Source organism: Branchiostoma lanceolatum, chromosome 7 (assembly GCF_035083965.1).
Source record: "Branchiostoma lanceolatum isolate klBraLanc5 chromosome 7, klBraLanc5.hap2, whole genome shotgun sequence".
In the NCBI taxonomy this organism is placed as follows: domain Eukaryota; kingdom Metazoa; phylum Chordata; class Leptocardii; order Amphioxiformes; family Branchiostomatidae; genus Branchiostoma; species Branchiostoma lanceolatum.
The window spans coordinates 1,176,307-1,198,798 of NC_089728.1; the positions used below are offsets into that span (position 1 = coordinate 1,176,307).

Here is a 22,492-nt window from a genome sequence, read left to right on the forward strand (position 1 = left end):
CTTCAATTTCTTTTTATCGCCATGAAAACGTGTGAACTGGTAACTGTAATCAGTCCGTTCGTTTGTTTATTTGTCTTGATGTGTGTCCACAGATATTTCACACCCATAGAAACCAATGAATAAAGAATGATATGATGGTGAAATTCACTGAAGTATTTGCAGTTTCACAGACCAAGCTTCAGTTGACGACAAACTGATGGTACATGGTACATGTATCTGATACTAGTAGTTACTGTTTTATTTTTGGTATAAAGTGTAAGGATGTAACATAGCATTGTTTGCACCTTTCACCAAACTAGTGTGATCATGGCATAATGTCTGACGGTAACGGAATCAGGATGATGGAGAAGAACTCATGAAGGAGGAGGAGGAGGAAGTGAGGGAGGAGGGGGCAGGTTCTGATGTTCTGATGTGGAGAAGCTAGAGATGGCCGTGGAAAGGTGAGTTGTTAGGACCTTAGGCCTCAGCAATTCAATTTGTTGGTTCTGGATTTTTTTTCTTTAAAAACTACTGAACTAAAAGATCAGAATGAAAACAGAGTCTGATGGGAAAGTCTGTACCTTATGGATTACCTGTGGATTTGGACAGAAGTAGGTTTTACCCCAGGCGTCTGCTTTCATGATGACGCTCTTGCTAGATTTTACTTTAAATTGAAATGTCCGAGAACCAAGGAGAGGAATTGGTATGGCCTTTAGCCCCTTAAACTTCGACATTTGTCATGCTCATCAAGTATGACAACCTTAAGTTGCTTAACAGCACAACTTACTAGTACAAGCAGTAGGTGACAGATATATACACAGATGCAGGTATTGTGCAGTTAATCAGTGATGGTCTTTATTGACTTCACACATGTCATACTAGTATAAAGTCATGCAAAATTTGTGCTGTCTCAGTACTATGTATGTCAATGAAGGTTAGACATCTAGGCATCTATATATGGAACATTACATAATGATACATGTACAAAAAGATCAAGCAATAGTACTGCAAAAATTCTCAAAAGAGTCTTATGTTTCAGAAGATAGCATCCACTATCTTTCATCAGTGACTGAGAATGTCTCAAGAAGTGTTACTAGTAAAAACATCTCTTAGAAGTTCCTTTTAAGACCTTCTAAATCTCTCAAAACAACCCCGCTGATACTAAGTCTTACTATTTTTTCATCAACATTATAATGCACATCTCTAGATCTCTCCTTGGTGTAACTGATGATTTCAGGTGGGATCCATCATCATGCAGAATATACAAAATGTTTAAAAATACATCTTCTAACAATTATTTTTGAATCAACATATACATATATAGTATGCAAGTCTCTCTCCTTTATATAAACTTGACAACTGATCATTTCGGGATGGATCCATCATCATGCATTCAAAAATTTATGTACAAAATGCCAATTCCAATTTCAGTCCAACAAATATGTCTTACACAATCTGCCATAAGATACTATTTCAGTAGCAATTATACAGAGGTACAACCATATTACTAATTACATATTACTTCTCAAAATGATGTTTCTAGTAAATACTGAACAGATTTTCAGTTAAGCTTTTATTCAAACCTTTATTTATTCAAACGAAATGAGAAGCTCAAGTCAGCCTGCTGGCCACTTTTCATTGAGATTATGAGGGAAGAGATAGAGTCAATTACCTTGTGGGTGTTTGTTGCCTTTTGTTCTAACATTTGCAAAACTTTTGTAACAATCTAAGGGAGATAAGTAACTGTTAAGAACAATGTCCAACATTTATCTGACGTTCTAAATAGTTTCTGCTGTGTTCCAACATGTTAGACAAATATCTAACATTGCACGTTATTTGTATAATTTTCGAAACTGTTGCAACATAGATTCATCATTTGTTCCTACATGTTCCAACATAACAAGAACATACTTAGTGTAACTGGGTCAGTGGGCAGGGAACAGGGCAATTCACACATCCTTTCAAAGTATAGGGGATTAGGCATAGGTGCCATGCATAGACACCTCAAGACAAAAGTCCAGACGTGAAATCTAAGAATATACATAGGCAGACAATAGAGTGCAATTAGCACCTACTTTTATGGGGGCAATAACCCAAATCTACCATTTGAAAAATGATACAAATTGTAGGAACATGTTCCAACAGTGAAACAATCACATAATTAGATGTTTGGAAATTGTTCTAAATGAAGAGATATTTGTGCAATTACTTTCAAAATATTTCCAAAATATATAGATAAGTTCAAAGTAACATGTTCAAACTTTCATTCTTAATTGTTTGAACAATTTAGAACAATTTTGACTGAAATAGTCTTTTACCTAAAATTGTTCCCACAACCATATTAGCAATATTATCTGAAAACCCTCTCGGTGACATGGAATTGACTCTAACAGTCAGACAAAATTTGACATAGATACAGATTACATGATTGAAGTCCTAATAAATCTATAAACATAGAAAATAGACGGCTTCAGTGTATTGTGCTTGTAACGGTAAAAAAGCATTTAGTTTTTTTATCTTTCCTTACATGTATGAAATTCATTTCTTAAACAGTGTATTGAGTAATATCAGTTCATGTAGTATCTCTATTCTGCACAATGTAGCATAATTAATCAAATCTAACACTAAAAATTTGTAAACTAATTCCAATGTTGCAGAAATACTAGTAATCCAACATAAAATAAAAAGTTTGGAAACTTTGACTCAATTCAGGTCAATCAGCTCTCCATTATCACTTTACCATTTCCAATCATGATACCCCATTTGCATCTGCAGGGTGTCCAAAATTGAAGTTAATTGCGAAGCTTGTTTATGGCCATTTAGAATATATCATTGCAATGATTACATTTTTGTGTATTATGTGGCTGCCAGCGTTTAACTTTGTGGTCTACCCATTCCAGGTAGAACGTTCGAATCATTTCCACACCTTCTGGTGTATAGGGGCCGTTACCCATTTCTGTTTCTGTTAGATTTGAAGCCACACAGGGCCACTACAGTCACTTCACCTCACCTAGTCCCATCCTCATCTTGAGGGTCGGGGACCATGGTCGCTTTCAGCACGAGCTCTCTCCATCCCACTACAGTAGGGCACTAAATCAAGGAGGACCGCCTAAATTGTATATTATTATTACTCTAAAATCTAGAAATGCAATCCCATAAAAGTTGGCTACCTCGCTTTGAATTACAAATATAAGACTATTAAAGCTTTCCATTGGAATCACAAGACATTAAGATAGCTTGCCTATATGCATGACACATTCAGAAGAGGCATGCAGTTCCATAAGGAGGATGTAGGGGAATGGGGAAACCTTCTCTTTAGGACAATCGTTTATGCTGGATAGTCAGAGAGCCTTTCTGTCAAGCCGAACATTTTGGGTTTGTGGAGGTGGGCCCATATTTTCATACAGGTGAGACTGCATGGCAGCTGGCCCTCTGGTACTAGTATCTGTTGGATTTTTCACATTCAAGGATTCAATGATTGGCTGAGACTGGCCCTGCCCTGGCTGATCTTGGCCACTGCTTATTTCTGCAGACTTTGGGCCCTTTTGTGGTGTTCCCACATCTACATACATAGTATTTGGCTGTAAGGCAGCTATCACTTCATTTTGTGAGAGATTTCCAACTATCGGAGATTGAGTGTTAGCCTGAGACTGGCCCTGCCCTGTCTGAACATGGCAACTAGTTATTTCTGAAGATGTTGGGCCCTTTGATGGTGTCCTCACCGCTAAATACATAGGATTTGGCTGTAAGGCAGCTAGCACTTCGTTATCCGATAGATTTCCAATTATCGGAGATTGAGTGTTAGCCAGAGACTGGCCCTGTCCTGTCTGAACATGGCAACTAGTTATTTCTGAAGATGTTGGGCCCTTTGATGGTGTCCTCACCGCTAAATACATAGGATTTGGCTGTAAGGCAGCTAGCACTTCGTTATCCGATAGATTTCCAATTATCGGAGATTGAGTGTTAGCCAGAGACTGGCCCTGCCCTGTCTGATCATGACCACTGATCACTGCAGCTATAGTGTTTGTGTTGGATTCAGTGATGGCTTGAGACTGGCCCTGCCCTGTCTGATGATGACCACTGGCCATTGCAGCAGATGTGATGTTTGTGTTGTGTTTAGTGATTGCCTGATACCGGCCCACAACTTTGTACAGAGAATTCAGCTTTGAGGCAGTCGGCCCTGTGTTATATAATGAATTGTTAGTGTCCAAGGATTCGGTTATACCCTGATACACTGTCTGATCATGACCACTGGCTGTTACAGCAGGTGTGGTGTTTGTGTTGGATTTAATTATGGTTTGAGACTGGCCCACAACTTTGTACAGAGAATTCAGCTTTGAGGCAGTCGGCCCTGTGTTATATGATGAATTGTTAGTGTCCAAGGATTCGGTTATACCCTGATGCGCTGTCTGGTCATGACCACTGACTTGTACAGCAGGTGTGGTGTTTGTGTTGGGTTTAGTGATGGCCTGAGACTGACCCTGCCCTGTCTGATTATGTTGTTTGTCTATATCTTCATACTGGTGATGACCACTATCAGCTTTGGTGTTTGTGTTGTCATTTTCATAATGGCTCATTATGTCTGTGGTGTTTGTTTTGTGCAAAGCTGAACCAGAATTCCTCACCCTCCTTTTGCACCAAATTGTGATAGTGACAGCAACTATGAGAGTCACCACTAAGCCAACAACAGATGAAGTGACAACAGTTAGGGGAAAAGTGGGGCCAGATTCATGAGAAGTACCAGTGACAGCATCAGTTGAAGGTAACGGTGCCATTGTTGCAATGGTCAACCCTTCCAATTCAGTGTCACCTGTTGAGTCAACATTGCGGTGATAGTGAGAGATGCCATTGTGATAGATGTCTGCATTTTGCAATTGGGTACCAGTAGGCAGTGTGTCAAACGTGGAGCCTACAGGATTTGCAGTTGATCCTGCATTTCTTTCTATATCGCAAAATGGTGAAGTAGATGTTGACACTGCAGATGAACTGAATGAGTTTTGGGTATCATCAGGGGGTGTTGATTTGGTTTGGTCTTTGCAGATCAGATCTTTTGAACTGAGACATTGAAGCTTTTGTCCTGAGAGGCTGGCAGGATGGGCACATCTTATTTGTTTTAGAACTGAAGGAGATTGGATCATTTTTTGCCAAAAAGGAGTCATTTTACAGTCACACTGCCAGGGGTTTCCGTCAATACGTAACACAGGAATGGATGCCAAGATATCATGGGCTGATAGGGGAAGGACCGATAGCTGGTTTGACTGTAGGTGCAGAAGTTTGAGCTGGGGTAGATTTGAGAATGTGCCAACCTGAATGCTAGTTAGTTTGTTAGCGTTCAGGTACAAGTTTGCAAGCTTGGGTAGATTTGAGAATGTGCAACCCTGAATACTGCGTATGTTGTTCTGGATCAGGAACAAAAATGTGAGCTGGGGTAAATTTGAGAATGTGCCACACTGAATACTGTTTATGTTGTTCTGGTCCAGGGCCAATATGTAAAGCTGGAGTAGAGCTGAGAATGAGCCACGCTGAATACTGCGTATGTTGTTTCTAGACAGTGCCAGGGAGTAAAGCTGGGTTAGATCTGAAAATGTGCCACGCTGAATACTGCTTATGTTGTTTTGCACCAGGTCCAATATTTTAAGCTGGGGTAGATTTGAGAATGAGCCATTTTGAATGCTAGTTATGTTGTTCGAGGAAAGGACCAGCGATTTGACGTGTGTTGGGAGGTTCTGAGGGATGCTGGTGAGGCCCATGTTAGCCATGTTGGCCGTAGGGCTTCTACGGCTGCAGCCAGCTCCTGGCAAGTTCGGCTCCTTCAGGATGATGAGAAGGAAAATCAGCAGGTGTCGCAGCTTTCTCCACATGTCGTCCTGTAGTCTGGATAGAACGAGTACCAGGAATTGAATAATTTAAAGGCAATCAGAGATGGCAGACTTCACACCCTTTATCCATACTGCATTGCAAGTATAGGTCAGAAAAACCAACATGTAGACACCCAGGCAGACACACAGACACGTCCAATGCAATACCCACTGTCAAAGTGACCTAAGGCGACATGGCAATGAGAGATTCCAGGCTTCACCTCTCAATACGTCTTCGGTGCTGTTGGACCATCAGAGAAGAATTGATTTACACCATTAATGCAAAATGTTGCATTGCATTAATATTATTAAATGTTTTTGATCTTTAAAAAAAATCAGTTTTACAAGACTCTGTGATGCAGGTGAATTTTCAGGAGAGATATCAAATATACGGGGTAGTATGAATAATGTGTCGATGCAGAAAGAGACATGCAGAAAGAAACACACGCTGACACATAAAAGTAGCAAAGAATAATATCTATTAAGTCTCTTTGAGTGAAGGCCCGACCTTGCTTATGTTGAAGCTGATCCTTAAGGTGGGCATGGAAATACACAAGAGTGTAATTGAATAGAGACACTGCAGCTTTTGGTGATCACTAGGGGTGGATACCGGTTCGCTGGACCTGATTCAGACCTGTATAACATCCAAGAACCGAGTCCAGAAAACCTGAATGCTGAAAACCTAAGTAAAAAAAAAACCTCAACAAAGTACAATTGTATTTTACCATTTTGTTTGATGAAAAGTGTTTTGAGTCTCCCCTCTGACAAAAAAGGCATTTAAGATAAGTGCAACATTAAAATATCAAGTACTGGTTTGTCTTGAAAGTCTTCTCACCAAGAAACTTTTGTAGTCATGCATGTCAGTCTTAATTCTCAATTCTAAATATTGGTTTGATAAAACAAAACATGTCAACTAGACAGGATCAGGTCCAAGTTCAGGTCCGGACCTGAACCTAAATCTCTGGACCTAAACCTGGACTTGGACCTTATTAAGCCAAACCGGTATCCACCCGTAGTGATCACTGAGTTGGAATGTAGGTAGCTTGGACAGAAATATCCACAATGAGATGCAAATCAGGGCTGAATATCCATAAGTATTGAAGAAAATTCAGGTATTTTCCACAAGAGGACTTAGTGTGTAAAAGTTACTGTATGTAATTTAAGGCAGGTGGAAAATTGGCATAATTGATATGAAAGTGCCATAATTCCTTGGTGGTAAATGATGTGAAGTACAGACATTTGCATAATTCATGGTGAAATGTGAAAATGGAATTCTGCCAAGGAAACGATTTTTGGACATGCTATATATAGAGAGATAGATGTATTCATGGCATAGAGTTGGTATAGATTATGCTACTTACGTTACCTTATACAAGCAATGGGTCAAAAACAAGAAATGTACAAACGGCCTAAATATTTCATGTACATATAAGGTCTTCAAACGCCTGTTTCTCACTTGAGACAGTCACAAGATCTGGGCTTTGAATTTTTCTTACATCAACAAAACGTTCTCCTAGACTATACTAAAGAAGGTATCATTTACCCAAAAAGCCCCACGTTATTCTGAATGAGCATGAATAAACAAGATTGAAAAGCCCTCATACATGTGACATATAGTCTTACGTGTATGGCTTTAATTGTCTGATTCCTGCTGTTTGAATATTTATGTTTAGTAGGTTGTTTACTCCATGATCGGGTGCCTCTCATATTTCATGTTAACACTTTAATTTAGATTTTCAGATTTGGAGATGAGCAGAAAAGGCACGGTTGTACTTTTCAGCATAAATCTTTAATTATCTTTAATGAACATGAATTGAAACATCCATCTAATGTGTAGGTTTACGTACATGAATGGTTAAATGTGTGGTTTGGGCTGTTTGAATATTAATGTTTAGCAAGTTGTTTACTCCCTGATCTGGTGCCTTTAGCTGGCATTTCATCATGAACATTTTGTCATGGGTCTTTACAGACAGTCCTAAACCTATGATCACCAATGTCTCTTGTATAGTTATTCGTCTGCTATTCCAGCCTTTCGTCCCCCATGTGTGTACAGAAAACGGATGTCTTACCTTCAGGTTTCTCCAAAACTTACCTTTCAACCTAGTCTGACTATCTTCAGTTGGCACTCTCTGCACTGTGAAGTCATGAAGGACTTTCCTCAGTCTTCTTGCAGTAGTTGTGCCTCCCAGATGTGAGCTCTGGTGGCTGTTCTGGACTGGAGTCTGACAAACAAGCCTGGATACGTCTTACTCAATCTGGGTGTGTTGATTGTCTGGAGCTGGCTGTTTGAATATTAACACTAATGATGAATAATGATGGTTTGTTTGTTCCTTGAAATTGCCATTATGGTTGAAAACTTTTAGGTGCAGTTTTCATGTCAACCGCAGTGGGGCACTTTTAGTTCATGTTTAACTTAGTGACTAGTGACACGTGATAAGTGATTGGTTAGTGACATGTTAGTTCAAGTTGAAGTTACCTTTTGGAGAGCTAATTTTCCGTTTTTGACTCTTCTTCAAGCAGGTGCATGAGATGCATTTGAACCTTTGAGTTGATTCTTTTCGCAAGCTTGGTGACTTACTGGAATATTTGTAGCACAGCAGAGCTTGAGCAAAGAAATTCTGTCACTAACTTTTTGGTGTAACAGTGCAATGTATCAGTAAGTATTAAGTTTAATGTATGCTTCTTTCTAAACAGTGCAGTGTCACAGTGTCTGACAAGGAAGGACAAAGGAAAATGAAGAGGAAGAGAGGGTGAAGAAGAAGATTTTCAAGTTACGATGTAGGGAAAAAAAGGCTGGTGGGTGTGGCAATGGACAGGTGAGGTGGTAACTCTTCTTAGTACCTTCTGTCTGGTATCCATGCTTTTCTATTTTCAATATGCTCCTAATCATGCTTCTCCCCCAAAAATAGTCTGGGTCCTGCAGTCCCCATTGACTCATTTGTTTATTTCGTCCAGAATTTCCGAAAGTATATTTGTCTCACAAAGTATTCTCAACTAAATACTTCCAAAGGCATGTTTGAATCCCATTACCATGATGTGACAAGGGCTGTGGGGCTTGAATTTAAACTGAACTCTTGTCTTCATTTCAAGTGTCAGTGAGTGAATATTTAAATGGCAATCGTGTCTATTAAGGAGCAGTAGAGGTTATATACGTTCTGATGTGAAGAAGGAAAGGCGTTGGCCTTGGGAAGGTGAGTTGGTAGCACCTTTAGTTAGATCTCATCAATTAAATTGGTTCTGGGATTTTCCAAAAATCGCTGAACTAAAAGTTCAATATAAAAGCACGTGAGAGAACGTCAGACTCTGTACTTTGCTATTTCAAAATTTCCACCTAGGCCTGTGCTTTGATGATGTCCGCTTGTTAGATTTTATGTTGAAATGTCGGAGAACCAAGGAGATGAATTTGGTATGGCCTTAAGTATCTGGAACTTCTTAGATTTAGATAGTACTTACGGCAGTTGTTAAAACAGTATAACAACTTTAAAACAGTAACAGCCGAGGAGACAGATGCAGGAATTGTGCAGTTAATCAGTGATAATCTTTATTGACTTCACACATGTCATACTACATGCATTGATATACAGTCATTCAAACTTTGTGCTGAACCAAGTATGTCAACGAAGTTTCGACATTCAGGGCTAGACATCTAGAACACTGCGTAATAATACAAAAAGGACAGATTCCCAAAAAAGTCAGATGTTTGAGATAGTGTCTACTATCTTTCATCAGTACCATTTTACATATAGTCTCAAGTGGTGTTGAGAATATATCTTGGAAATTCTCTTAAATCTCTCAAAACATCATCTGCTGATACTTATCATTTTTCACTTATCACTTATCAAGATCTACCATAATGCATATATATATATATATTATAAAGATCTCTTAATCTCTCAAAACCACATCTGCTGACAATTATTCATACATCAACATACATGCACATCTCTCTCTTTTTTAAAACTTGACAACTGATCAGGATTAATCCATCATCTTACATACAAAATGTACGTGCAGTTTCAGTCCCACAAATATGTTTTCTAAAATATGTCATGCATTTAGAAAATTATATACAAAATGCCATGCAATTTCAGTCCAACAATTATGTCTTCCACAGTATGTCATAACATTGAATTGTAATAACAATCATTCATTGATACAATTATATTACATTTTATTTATAGAAATCATCTGTCTACTAAATACTGAACAGATTTTAAGTTATGATTTTTTAAACCTTTCTTCATTCAAATGAAATTAGAAGCTCAAATCAGCCTGCAGGCCGCTTTTCATTGAGATTAATATGTGGGAAGAGGTAATAGTCGGACAAAATATTACAATGATACAGATAACATAATAGAAGTCCTAATAAATCTAACATAGAGTTATCATAGAGTAGTATCCATACTACTTCAGTGCATAGTGCTTCCAATAGTAAAAGCATTAAATTTATCATCAGTTCCTAAGATGCCATGTGACTTTTCATTGCTAAACCAGTGTATTGATTAATACATGTATCATTTCATGTAGTATCTCTATTATGTACTGTATAGCATGATTAATCAAACCTAACACAAAATTTTGGAAACTTAGGACTCAAAGAATAGTTCATGAAACATAAGACAAAAAGTTTCGAAACTTTAAATCAATTTTGGTCAATAATATCACCATTGTTACTATACCCTTTACAAATTTAACATGGTACCCTATTTGTAGGTTGAGCACCAGGGCTGCTTAAGTGACTGGATGTCCAAAATTATTTTATTAGCATCTTGTCTCATATCATTGAGAAGCTTGTTTATGGCCCTTTAGCATGATATCTCATTTGTAATGATTACATCGTGGGTGGGTTGCCCAAAAGGTGAAAAGTCATGATACTTCCCACACCTTTCGGTGTGTATAATTAGGAGCAGTGCCCACTTAAAGCTTTAGGCCACACAGGGCCACTACAATAGGGTGCTGAATTCAAGAGGACCGCCTAGTACATGTATACATATCGCTGCATTCAAAGATACAATTCCGCAAAATTTGGCTACCTTGCTACAGAGACAAGACTCATTGAAGCTTTCCATACGAATCACAGGAAATTCAAATAGCTTAATTCCCTTCATGTATGCCTTATGCAGATGAGGCATGCAGGCCCCTATGCAAGTAGGGGGAATGGAGACATCATCTTGATGACATCATTTTTACTGTTAGAATTGTATGGACCAAGAGCCTTGCCTCCTTTTGGGTTTGGGGTGGTGGGCCGAAATTATCTTGGTGAGACTGCATGTCAGCTGGCCCTGTGGTGTTTGATGAATTTATGACATTCAACGATTCAGTGATGGCCTAAGACTGACCCTGCCCTGTCTGATCATGTCCACTGCTTATTTCTGCAGATGTTGGGCCCTTCCATGGTGTTCCCACATCTACATACATAGTATTTGGTTGTAAGGCAGCTAGCACTTCATTTTGTGATAGATTTCCAACTATCAGAGATTGAGTGTTAGCCTGAGACTGACCCTGCCCTGTTTTATCTTGACCACTGCTTATTTCTGCAGATGTTGGGCCTTTTGGTGGTGTTCCCACATCTACATACATAGTATTTGGCTGTAAGGCAGCTATCACTTGGTCATGTGATAGATTTCCAACTATCAGAGATTGAGTGTTAGCCAGAGACTGGCCCTGCCCTGTCTGATCATGACCACTGCTAATTTCTGCAGATGTTGGGCCTTTTGGTGGTGTTCCCACTTCTACATACGTAGTATTTGGCTGCAAGGTAGGTAGAACTTGATCATGTGATAAATTTCCAACTTTAAGAGATTGAGTGTTAGCCTGACACTGACCCTGCCCTATCTGACCATTGCCACTGGTCACTGCAGCTGTAGTGTTTGTGTTGGATTCAGTGATGGCCTGAGACTGACCCTGCCCTGTCTGATCATGACCACTGGTCAGTGAAGCAGTGCTGGTGTTTTTGTTGGATTTACCGATGGCCTGATACTGACCCACATCTTTGTACAGAGAATCCAGCTTTGAGTTTGAGGCGGTTGGCACTGTGTTATATGATGGATTGCTAGTGTCCAAGGATTCGGTGATAGCCTGATACACTGTCTGTACAGGACCGGTACCACTGACTTTTACAGCAGGCGTATTGTTTGTGTAGGATTCAGTGATGGCCTTGGTCACTACAGCAGCTGTGGTGTTTGTGTTGGGTTTAGTGATGGCCTGAGAGTGGCCTGTCTGATTATGTTGTTTGTCTACATCTTCATACTGGTGATCATGACCACTATTAGCTGTGGTGTTTGTGTTGTCATTTGCATACTGGTTTGTGATAGCTGTGGTGTTTTTTTTGTGCAAAGCTAAATCAGTATTCCTCATCCTTCTTTTGGACCATATTATGAGAATGATGGCAGCAGTGAGAGTTACCACTGCACCAAGAACAGATAGAATGACAACGGTTAGGGGAGAACTGGGACCAGATTCATGGATAGTACCATTGGCGGCAAGAGTTGGAGGTAAGGGTCCCATTGTAACATTGGTGAACCCTTCCCATTCCATGTCACCTGTAGATGTTGACACTGCAGATGAACTGAATAAGTTCAGGGCATCAACAGCTGGTGTTGATTTGGTCAGGCCTTTACAGACCAGGTCTTCGGGACTGACGTATTGAAGTTTTTGTCCAGAAAGGTTGTCAGGTCGAGCACATGTTATCTGTCTTAGAACTGAAGGAGATTCAATCATTTGTTGCCTCAAGGGCGCCATCTTACAGTCACACTGCCATGGGTTTTTGTCAATAAATAACTTAGGAATGGATGTAAAGATGTCATGGTCTGATAGGGGAAGGGTAGATAGCCAGTTTGAATGTAGGTCCAAGTGTTCGAGCTTTGTTAGATTTGAGAATGCATCAACCTGAATTCTGGTTATGCTGTTGGACCTCAGGTTCAAGATAGTAAGCTTGGGTAGATTTGAGAATGTGCCAACCTGAATTCTGGTTATGCTGTTGGAGAACAGGTGCAAGCTCACAAGGTTGGGTAGATTTGAAAATGTGCCAAGCTGAATACTGCATATGTTGTTGTTGTTCAGGGACACGTGTTGAAGCTTGGGCAGATTTGAGAATGCACCAACCTGAATGCTGGTTATGCTGTTGTGGTACAAGTACAAGCATGTAAGCTGGGTAAGATCTGAGACTGTGCCATGCTGAATACTTTCTATTCTGTTTTTAGACAGGTCCAAGGTTTCAAGCTGGGGTAGATCTGAGAATGTGCCAACCTCAAGTATGCGTATTCCGTTCTTGTTAAGGTTCAAGTATTTAAGCTGGAGTAGATTTGTGAATGTGCCAACCTGAATGCTGGTTATTCTGTTGGAGCTTAGACACAAGTTTAGATCTGAGAATGTGCCACGCGGAATACTGCATATTTTGTTTCTGGACAGGGGCAAGTATGTTGGATAGATAGGTTTGGGTAGATCTGAGAATGTCCCAACCTGAATACTGAGTATTTTGTTTCGGTGCAGGCACAAGTCTGTTAGCTTGGGTAGATCTGAGAATGTGCCATTCTTAATTCTGTATATTTTAAAGTTAGCGCTCAGGTCCAAACATTGAAGCTTTGATAGATTTGAAAACAAACCAGGCCGGATACTAAATATCTGGTTATCTTTATAAAATAACTGATCGATGGCTGGTGGGAGTTTCTTATGGATGCTGGTGATCATGAGGCCCTGGTTTGAGCATTGGCATTCATTTCGTGCGCAGCTGCCGCCAGCTTCTGGCATGTCAGGCCCCTTCAGGATGATGAGAAGGAAAATCAGCAGGTGTCGCAGCTTTCTCCCCATGTCGTCCTGCAGTCTGGACGGACCAAGTACCAGGAATGAAATAACTTGAAGGGAATCAGAGATGGCAGACTTCACACCTTTTATCCATACTGCATTGGTCATATATAGGTCAAAAACCTACATGTAGATGCACACAGACAGACAGATAGAGATATACATAACGAAATAAATTTCTAGTAAGGCCAAAGCAAGTAAATCTTATGGATGACATCCTCCGCAGACTCCAAAATTAATGAGATAGGGCGAAAAAAAAACAAGGCTGGCCAAAAAAACAAGATTCCTATATTTTCAAATTTTGAGATCATAATTCTTGTTAAACAAGAATTGAGGCGACGAAATATGATATCATGACCAACAGGTTCACATTTACAGGGCCACTTGCACTGGGCTCTGAATTCTTACATCTACAGGTTTCTCTAGACATGTCTAAAAAGTATCTTGTACCCACAATCTATGTATGGTTAAAGCTCAACATTATCTTCAATGAACATAAATAAACATGGTTGAAAAGCCCTAATACATGTACATAAGTATGTAGTCTTACATGCACCATGGCTGGTTGATTGTCTGATTCAGGCTGTTTGAATATTAACGTTTAGCAGGTTGTTTACTCCCTGATCTGGTGCCTTTTGCATTTAATGTGAACGCTTTCAGATTTTCATACTTGGAGATGATGGGCCTATTTGTGTGAATCCATCGAGTTCTTATACAGTGCAGTTCATGTGGACATAAATGTTGGAATTCATCAGAACTGTAGTACATTAATGGCATGTCATAGTATTTGTGATGTTTTTTAGCAAGAAAAAACATGCTTTTACTAGATTTCAACACCACTAGAAGAATTAAGTTTTGCATTTTGAGGCTGGGATAACCAAGGATATTAATGATAATCGTTATCTAGAGCTTTGTGTTGTCCAGGACCACTAAATACATCCACTTGCAAATTGCAGACAAAAGTACAAATTGCTGGTACGAAATTTGGAGGCTTGCAGGTTAAAAAGATCTAAACTTGGTGCAATGCCAGTAACTAGTAGTATAAAGTATAAAAAGGTATCTTTTGGCAGTGCTTTGGATCATATACCCCAAAACTATATATCGTTAAAGCTCAACATTATCTTCAATGAACATAAATAAACATGGTTGAAAAGCCCTAATACATAAGTATGTAGTCTTACATGCATGGTTGGTTGATTGTCTGATTCAGACAGTTTGAATATTAACGTTTAGCAGGTTGTTTACTCCCTGATCTGGTACCTTTTGCTGACATTTGAAAAAAATTTAAGACTTGGAGATAAGCATGATTGGCATATTTTGTGTGAATCCATCGAGTTCTTCCACATAGTAGTACATGTTATCACAAATTTTGTAAATGTTGTACAATGGCATGATCACAGTATTATAAAAACTGTGATTATGCCATTGTACAACATTTTCAAAATTTGTGATAACCTTGTAATTGGACTGAATGGTACAAAACCAAACAACAGCTATAATTGTTGTTGTTTGGTGTTGTACCATTCAGTCCAAGGTTTGACTTCTGGTATTCCAACTTCATTTGAAACCAGAATTGCTGATGTGAGCTAAGCACATGCTAGGTAAAATTGGGCCCGACTGAATTTGAACAGATAACGTCTCATCATTGTCCATTGCAGGCAGTCCTACAAAATTACAAACTTTTAGAATTCTTCCAGGCTGCAATGTGACAGGAAGGGGTAAATGTCCATGTTGATCCCCCATGTTGTTTGTCCGTTGCAAAGAAAACCAATGTGTGTGTACAGAAAATGTTTCTTACCTTTAGGTTTCTCCAAAACTTACCTTGCAAGCTAGTCAGACTATCTTCAGTTGGCGCTTTCTGGGCTGTGAAGCCATGAAGCACTGGCCTCAGTCTTTCTGCTGTAGGTGTGCCTCCTAGGTGTGAGCTCTGGGTGGCTGTTCTGGACTGGAGTCTGACAAACAAGCTTGGATACGTCTTACTCAATCTAGGCGTGTTAATTGTCTGAAGCTGACTGTTTGAGTATCAATATTGATGATTCATAATAATGTTTTGTTTCTTGAAATCGTCATTATATGGTTGAAAATTTGGGTGCAGTTTTCATGTCAGCTGCTGAGGGGCACTTTTAGTGATGTTGAAGAACCTCTAATTCTAAGAGCTAATTTTCAGCATTTAACACTTCTTCAAGTAGGTGTGTGACAGGTTCAAGGTGACTTGCTGGAATATTTTAGTGCAGCTTGAGTTTTGTACTGTTTATGTACAACAGTAGTAAGTAACGTAAAGTTTAATGACAATGACAATGACAATGAACTTTATTGCATATTCAATATATTATGCTTCTTTCGAAAATAGTGTGATGTCACAGCTGCGGTGTGACGACAAAGGATGGGACACTTTTAGTTCATCTTAGTTGAGTTAATACTTGCAAGGAATGGGCTGTCAAATCATTTTGGTATGACAGTTTAATGTATTAGGAAGTAACGTTACATTTAATGTATGTGCTTCTTTCTGAACAGTGTGATGCCACAGTGTCTGACAACAAAGGCTGAAGGAAAATGAGAGGATGAAGAAGAAGGCTGTAAGGTTGAGATGTAGAGACAGAAAGGCTGGCGGCTTGACACTCAGGTGAGTGGATAACTCATCTCAGTAACTCTCTGTCTGGTATCCATACTATTTCCATTTCTGGTACGCTCCAATATTTGCTTCTCCGCAAAATATTCTGGTCCCTGTTCCCATTGAATCATTTGGTCCTTTCGTCCAGCATTCCGGGAACCAGATATTTCTCACACAAAGTATTCGCAATCAAATACTTCCGAATGCTTCTTTGAATCCAGTTACCATGATGTTACAAGGGCCTTGTGACTTGGATGTAAACTGAACTCTTGTCTTTAGTTCTATTTAGATGCTAATTGTTTCTGGATTGTTACAAAAGAGAAGTTAATCCTTCACTAGTTATAGACAATGACTTTGAGTAATCTAGTTTAGCAGCTTTTATATCTATTTTGTACCCTGTTCTTTTATGTATGTTATTTGCAATTTGCCGTAGGGCAGGAACTTGCAATAAACTTATTATTATGTTAAGGACTAGGAAGAGTAGAGGTTAGGTTCAGGTGTTCTGATGTGAAGAAAGAAAGACTGGTGGCTGTAGCCTTGGAGAAGTGAGTTAGAAGAACATTTATTCCTCACCATTTCAATTTGCTTATTCTGGAGTCTGCTGAAAAAGCCTGTACCTTGATACACAGTTTCAGCTTGGGAGTGGATACAGTCAGAGGTTCCTTCAGAGGCCTCTGCCGTCATGATGATCCTCATGTTAGATATCTTACTTTAAATTGAAATATCCGACAACCAAGGAGATAAATCAGTATGGCCTTAAGTCTTTTGAAGTTCTTATAATGTCAAAAATGTGAGTACTTAGTAAATTTTTCATGCTCATCAAGTCAGAAAAACTTAACAGTAACAACAGTGACAGATAATAATGTATAAAGATGCAGGAATTGTGCTCAGTGATAGTCTTTATTGACTTCACAAATGTCATTATACTACTACTACACAGTCATGCAAACAGTGCTGTTTGAAGTATGTCAATGAAGGTTATACATCCAGGATTAGAAATCTAGAACATTTAAATTTGCAATGATTAAAAGAAAGATCAAGCAACAGCACTGGAAACACTCTCAAAAGAGTCGGATGTTCAGAAGATAGTATCCACTATCTTTCATCAGTGACTTAGAATGTCTCAAGATGTGACAGAAATATTTTTCTTTTTAAGATTTCCTAAATCTCAAAACAACAGCTGCTGCATGATACTTACTATTTTTTTCATCAACATTATGTACATTTTTGGTAAATCCCTCAGTATAACTGATGATTTCAGGTTGGATCCATCATCATGCATGATATACAAAGTGTTTAAAGATGTTCTTAATCTCTCAAAACCACATCTGCTGACAAATCTTTTAACAAAAGCAAACATGCACACTCATCTCATTTGTATAAACTTGACAACTGATAATGTCAGGATGGATCCATCATCATGCAAAAACATGATAATTATATACAAAATGCCATGCAATTTTAGTCCAGCAAATGTATTCCACAATATTTCATAGCATTTAGTAGCAATGGTACAGAGGTACAATCGTATTACATACCAGAGTCTAGTTTTCAAAAGTATGTTTCTACTAAATAATGAACAAATTTTCAGTTAAACTTTATTCAAACGAAATGAGAAGCTCAAGGCAGCCTGAGATCTTGAGTGAATAGGTGATAGTTTGACAAAATATTTCAAAGACACAGATTAATTGATTGAAAGCCCTTAAATGAATCTATGAATGTAGAGTAGTATACCACTTCAGCACATGACACTGGAAATAATTATAGTAAAATACTTAAATTTATTATCAATTTCTACATATATTTTTCTGTGACTTTTCATTGCTAAAGTGTATTGAGTAAGTCACATCATCCAGTGCAATGTGGGTAGGTGTATCTCTATTCTTTACAGTATATCATAATTAATCGAACCTAACACAAAAAGTTTAGAACCTTAGGACTCAATATAGCAGAATTAATCAAGCATAAGACAAGACCTTTGGAAACTTTAAACTTTGGTCAATCATATCTCCATTATCACTTTACAATTTACAACCATGATGCCCCATTTGTTGGTTGAGCACCAGGGCTGCTTATGTGACAGGGTGTAAAAAAAAAAGAATTTGATTATGACTATGTTTTGCTATTCATTTTTCATTAGCATATGTCTCATACCATTCAGAAGCTTGTTTATGGCGCTTTAGAATGATATTTCACTTGTATAGCTCCTTTTTTTGCAATGAGCGACACCATGGGTGAGTTGACCATTGAAGGTATAACGTTTAAATCTTTCCCAAACGTTTCAGTCTTTATATATATGGGCCATTCCTGTTTCTATAGACTTTGGGCCACTCAGGACCACTACAGAGGGCTGCTTTCAGCAGGACTGGCTATTAGCTATTGCGTCAAAATAAAAAATGAATTTACGCAAAATGTGACTACCTCACTACAAATTACAGGGACAGAATAGCTTTCCCTGTGATTTGCACAGGAAATCGAAATATCTTGCCTACATATTATGGAAAATAGGCTTGCTGGAAAGGAATGGGATGAGGAAGTTCATTTTTATGACATTATTGTTATTATTAGAGTTGTATGGTCCAAGAGCCTTGCCTTCAAACTGAACCTTTTGGGTTTGGGATTTGTAGTGGTGGCCCAAAATTATCTTGTTGAGAATGCATGGCAGCTGGCCCTGTGGTATTTGATAGATTACTGCCATTCAACGATTCAGTGATGGCCTGAGACTGACCCTGCCCTGACTGATCATGGCCACTGCTTATTTCTGCAGACTTTTGACCCTTCGGTGGTGTTCCCACGTCTACATAGTAGTATTTGGCTGTAAGGCAGCTAGCACTTGGTCATGTGAAAGATTTCCAACTATCAGAGATTGAGTGTTACTCTCAGACTGGCCCTGCCCTGTCTGATCATGACCACTGCTTTTTTCTGTAGACGTTGGACCCTTTGGTGGTGTTCCCACATCTACATACATAGTATTTGGCTGCAAGGTAGCTATCACTTGGTCATGTGATAGATTTCCAACTATCAGAGATTGAGTGTTGGTCTGAGACTGGCCCTTCCCTGTCTGACCATTGCCACTGGTCAGAGCAGCTGTAGTGTTTGTGTTGGATTCAGTGATGGCCAGAGACTGGCCCTGCCCTGTCTGATCATGACCACTGGCCATTGCAGCAGATGTGGTGTTTGTGTTGGGTTTAGTGATGGCCTGATACTGGCCCACAACTTTGTACAGAGAATTCAGCTTTGAGGCAGTCGGCCCTGTGTTATATGATGAATTGTTAGTGTCCAAGGATTCAGTTATAACCTGATACACTGTCTGACCATGACCACTGGTTGTTACAGCAGATGTGGTGTTTGTGTTGGGTTTAATGATGGTCTGAGACTGGCCCACAACTTTGTACAGAGAATTCAGCTTTGAGGCAGTCGGCCCTGTGTTATATGATGAATTGTTAGTGTCCAAGGATTCGGTTATACCCTGATGCACTGTCTGGCCATGATCAATGACTGTTACAGCAGGTGTGGTGTTTGTGTTGGGTTTAGTGATGGCATGAGACCGACCCTGTCCTGTCTGATTATGCTGGTTCATATCTAAATATTGGTGATCAGCATCACTGGTCACTACAGCAGTTGTGTTGTGTGTATTGGGTTCAGTGATGGCCTGAGACTGACCCTGTCCTGTCTGATTATGTTGTTTGTCTATATCTTCATACTGGTGATCATGACCAGTATCAGCTGTGGTGTTTGTGTTGTCATTTTCATAATGGCTCATTATGTCTGTGGTGTGTGTTTTGTGCAAAGCTGAACCAGAATTCCTCACCCTCTTTTTGCACCAGATTGTGATGGTGACAGCAAATACGAGAGTCACCACTAAACCAACAATAGATGAAGTGACAACAGTTAGGGGAAAAGAGGGGCCAGATTCTTGGGAAGTACCAGTGACAGCATCAGTTGAAGGTAACGGTGCCATTGTTGCAAAGGTCAACCCTTCCCATTCAGTGTCACCCGATGAGTCAACATTGCGGTGATAGTGAGGGATGCCATTGTGATAGATGTCTACATTTTGCAATTGGGTACCAGTAGGCAATGTGTCAAACGTGGAGCCTACAGGATTTGCAGTTGATCCTGCATTTCTTTCTGCGTTGCCAAGCGTTGAAGAAGATGTTGACACTACAGATGAACTGAATGAGTTTTGGGTATCATCAGGTGGTGTTGATTCAGTTGGGTCTTTACAGATCAGATCTTTTGGACTGAGATATTGAAGCTTTTGTCCTGAGAGGCTGGCAGGATGGGCACATCTTATTTGTTTTAGAACTGAAGGAGATTTGATCATTTTTTGCCAAAAAGGAGTCATTTTACAGTCACACTGCCAGGGGTTTCCGTCAATACGTAACACAGGAATGGATGCCAAGATGTCATGGGCTGATAGGGGAAGGACCGATAGCTGGTTTGACTGTAGGTGCAAAAGTTTGAGCTGGGGTAGATTTGAGAATGTGCCAACCTTAATGCTAGTTAGTTTGTTAGCGTTCAGGTACAAGTTTGTAAGCTTGGGTAGATTTGAGAATGTGCATCCCCGAATACTGCGTATGTTGTTCCGGATCAGGAACAAAAATGTAAGCTGGGGTAGATTTGAGAATGTGCCACACTGAATACTGCTTATGTTGTTCTGGTCCAGGGCCAATATGTTAAGCTGGAGTAGACCTAAGAATGAGCCAAACTGAATACTGCGTATGTTGTTTCTAGACAGTGCCAGGGAGTAAAGCTGGGTTAGATCTGAAAATGTGCCACGCTGAATACTGCTTATGTTGTTTTGCACCAGGTCCAATATTTGAAGCTGGGGTAGATTTGAGAATGAGCCATTTTGAATGCTAGTTATGTTGTTGGAGGAAAGGACCAGCGATTTGACGTATGTTGGGAGGTTCTGAGGGATGCTGGTCAGGCCCATGTTAGCCATGTTGGCCGTAGGGCTTCTACGGCTGCAGCCAGCTCCTGGCAAGTTCGGCTCCTTCAGGATGATGAGAAGGAAAATCAGCAGGTGTCGCAGCTTTCTCCACATGTCGTCCTGCAGTCTGGATAGAACGAGTACCAGGAATTGAATAACTTAAAGGCAATCAGAGACGGCAGACTTCACCCCCTTTATCCATACTGCATTTCAAGTATAGGTCAGAAACCAACATGTAGACACCCAGGCAGACACACACACAGACACATCCAATGCAAAACTCACTGTCAAAGTGATTTATGGCGACATGGCAATGAGAGATTCACATTCACCTCTCAATACGTCTTCGGTGCTGTTGGACCATCAGAGAAGAATTGATTTACACCATTAATGCAAAATGTTGCATTGTATCAATCTTATTAAATGTTATTAATCTTTAAAAAAAATCAATTTTACAAGTCTCTGTGATGCAGGTGAATTTTCAGGAGAGTTATCAAATATACGGGGTAGTATGAATAATGTGTCGATGCAGAAACAGACCTGCAGAAAGAAACACACACTGACAGATAAAAGTAGCAAAGAATGATATCTAAGTCTCTTTGAGTGAAGGCACGACCTTGCTTATGTTGGAGCTGCTCCTTAAGGTGGGCATGGAAATACACAAGAGTGTAATTGAAGAGAGACACTGCGGCTTTCGGCGATCACTGAGTTGGAATGTAGGTAGCTTGGACAGAAATATCCACAATGAGATGCAAATCAGGGCTGAATATCCATAGGTATTGAAGAAAATTCCGGTATTTTCCACAAAAGGACTTAATATGTACAAGTTCTGTAATCTAAGGCAGGTGGAAAATTGGCATGATTGATATGAAAGTGCCATAATTCCTTGGTGGCAAATGATGTGAAGTTCAGACATTTGCATCATTCATGGTGAAATCTGAAAATGGAATTCCGCCAACGGAAACGATTTTTGGACAGGCTATATACATATATAGAGAGATAGATGTATTCATGGCAGAGAGTTGGTATAGATTATGCTAGTTATGTTACCTTATACAAGCAATGGGTCAAAAATAAGAAATGTACAAACGGCCTAAATATTTCATGAACATATATATATATATTAAGGTCTTCAAACGCCCGTTTCTCACTTGAGACAGTCACAAGATCTGGGCTTTGAATTTTTCTTACATCAACAAAACGTTCTCCTAGACTATACTAAAGAAGGTATCATTTACCCAAAAAGCCCCACGTTATTCTGAATGAACACGAATAAACAAGATTGAAAAGCCCTCACACATGTGATAT

At 39.5% G+C, this 22,492-nt stretch overlaps 1 protein-coding gene across 1 annotated transcript; it reads right to left on the reverse strand.

Annotated features, from left to right (window-relative positions):
* Nucleotides 1–9,386: 9,386 nt before the first annotated feature.
* LOC136438310 (leucine-rich repeat-containing protein 15-like) lies at nt 9,387–13,646 on the reverse strand. The gene has a single exon (XM_066433072.1). The coding sequence runs from the start codon at nt 13,644–13,646 to the stop codon at nt 11,166–11,168; it is 2,481 nt and encodes an 826-aa protein (XP_066289169.1). The 3' UTR covers nt 9,387–11,165.
* Nucleotides 13,647–22,492: the final 8,846 nt, after the last annotated feature.

Bases quoted from the DNA above. Each gene is read 5' to 3' on its own strand.
- LOC136438310 (XM_066433072.1), bottom strand. From the start codon at position 13,646: ATGGGGAGAAAGCTGCGACACCTGCTGATTTTCCTTCTCATCATCCTG.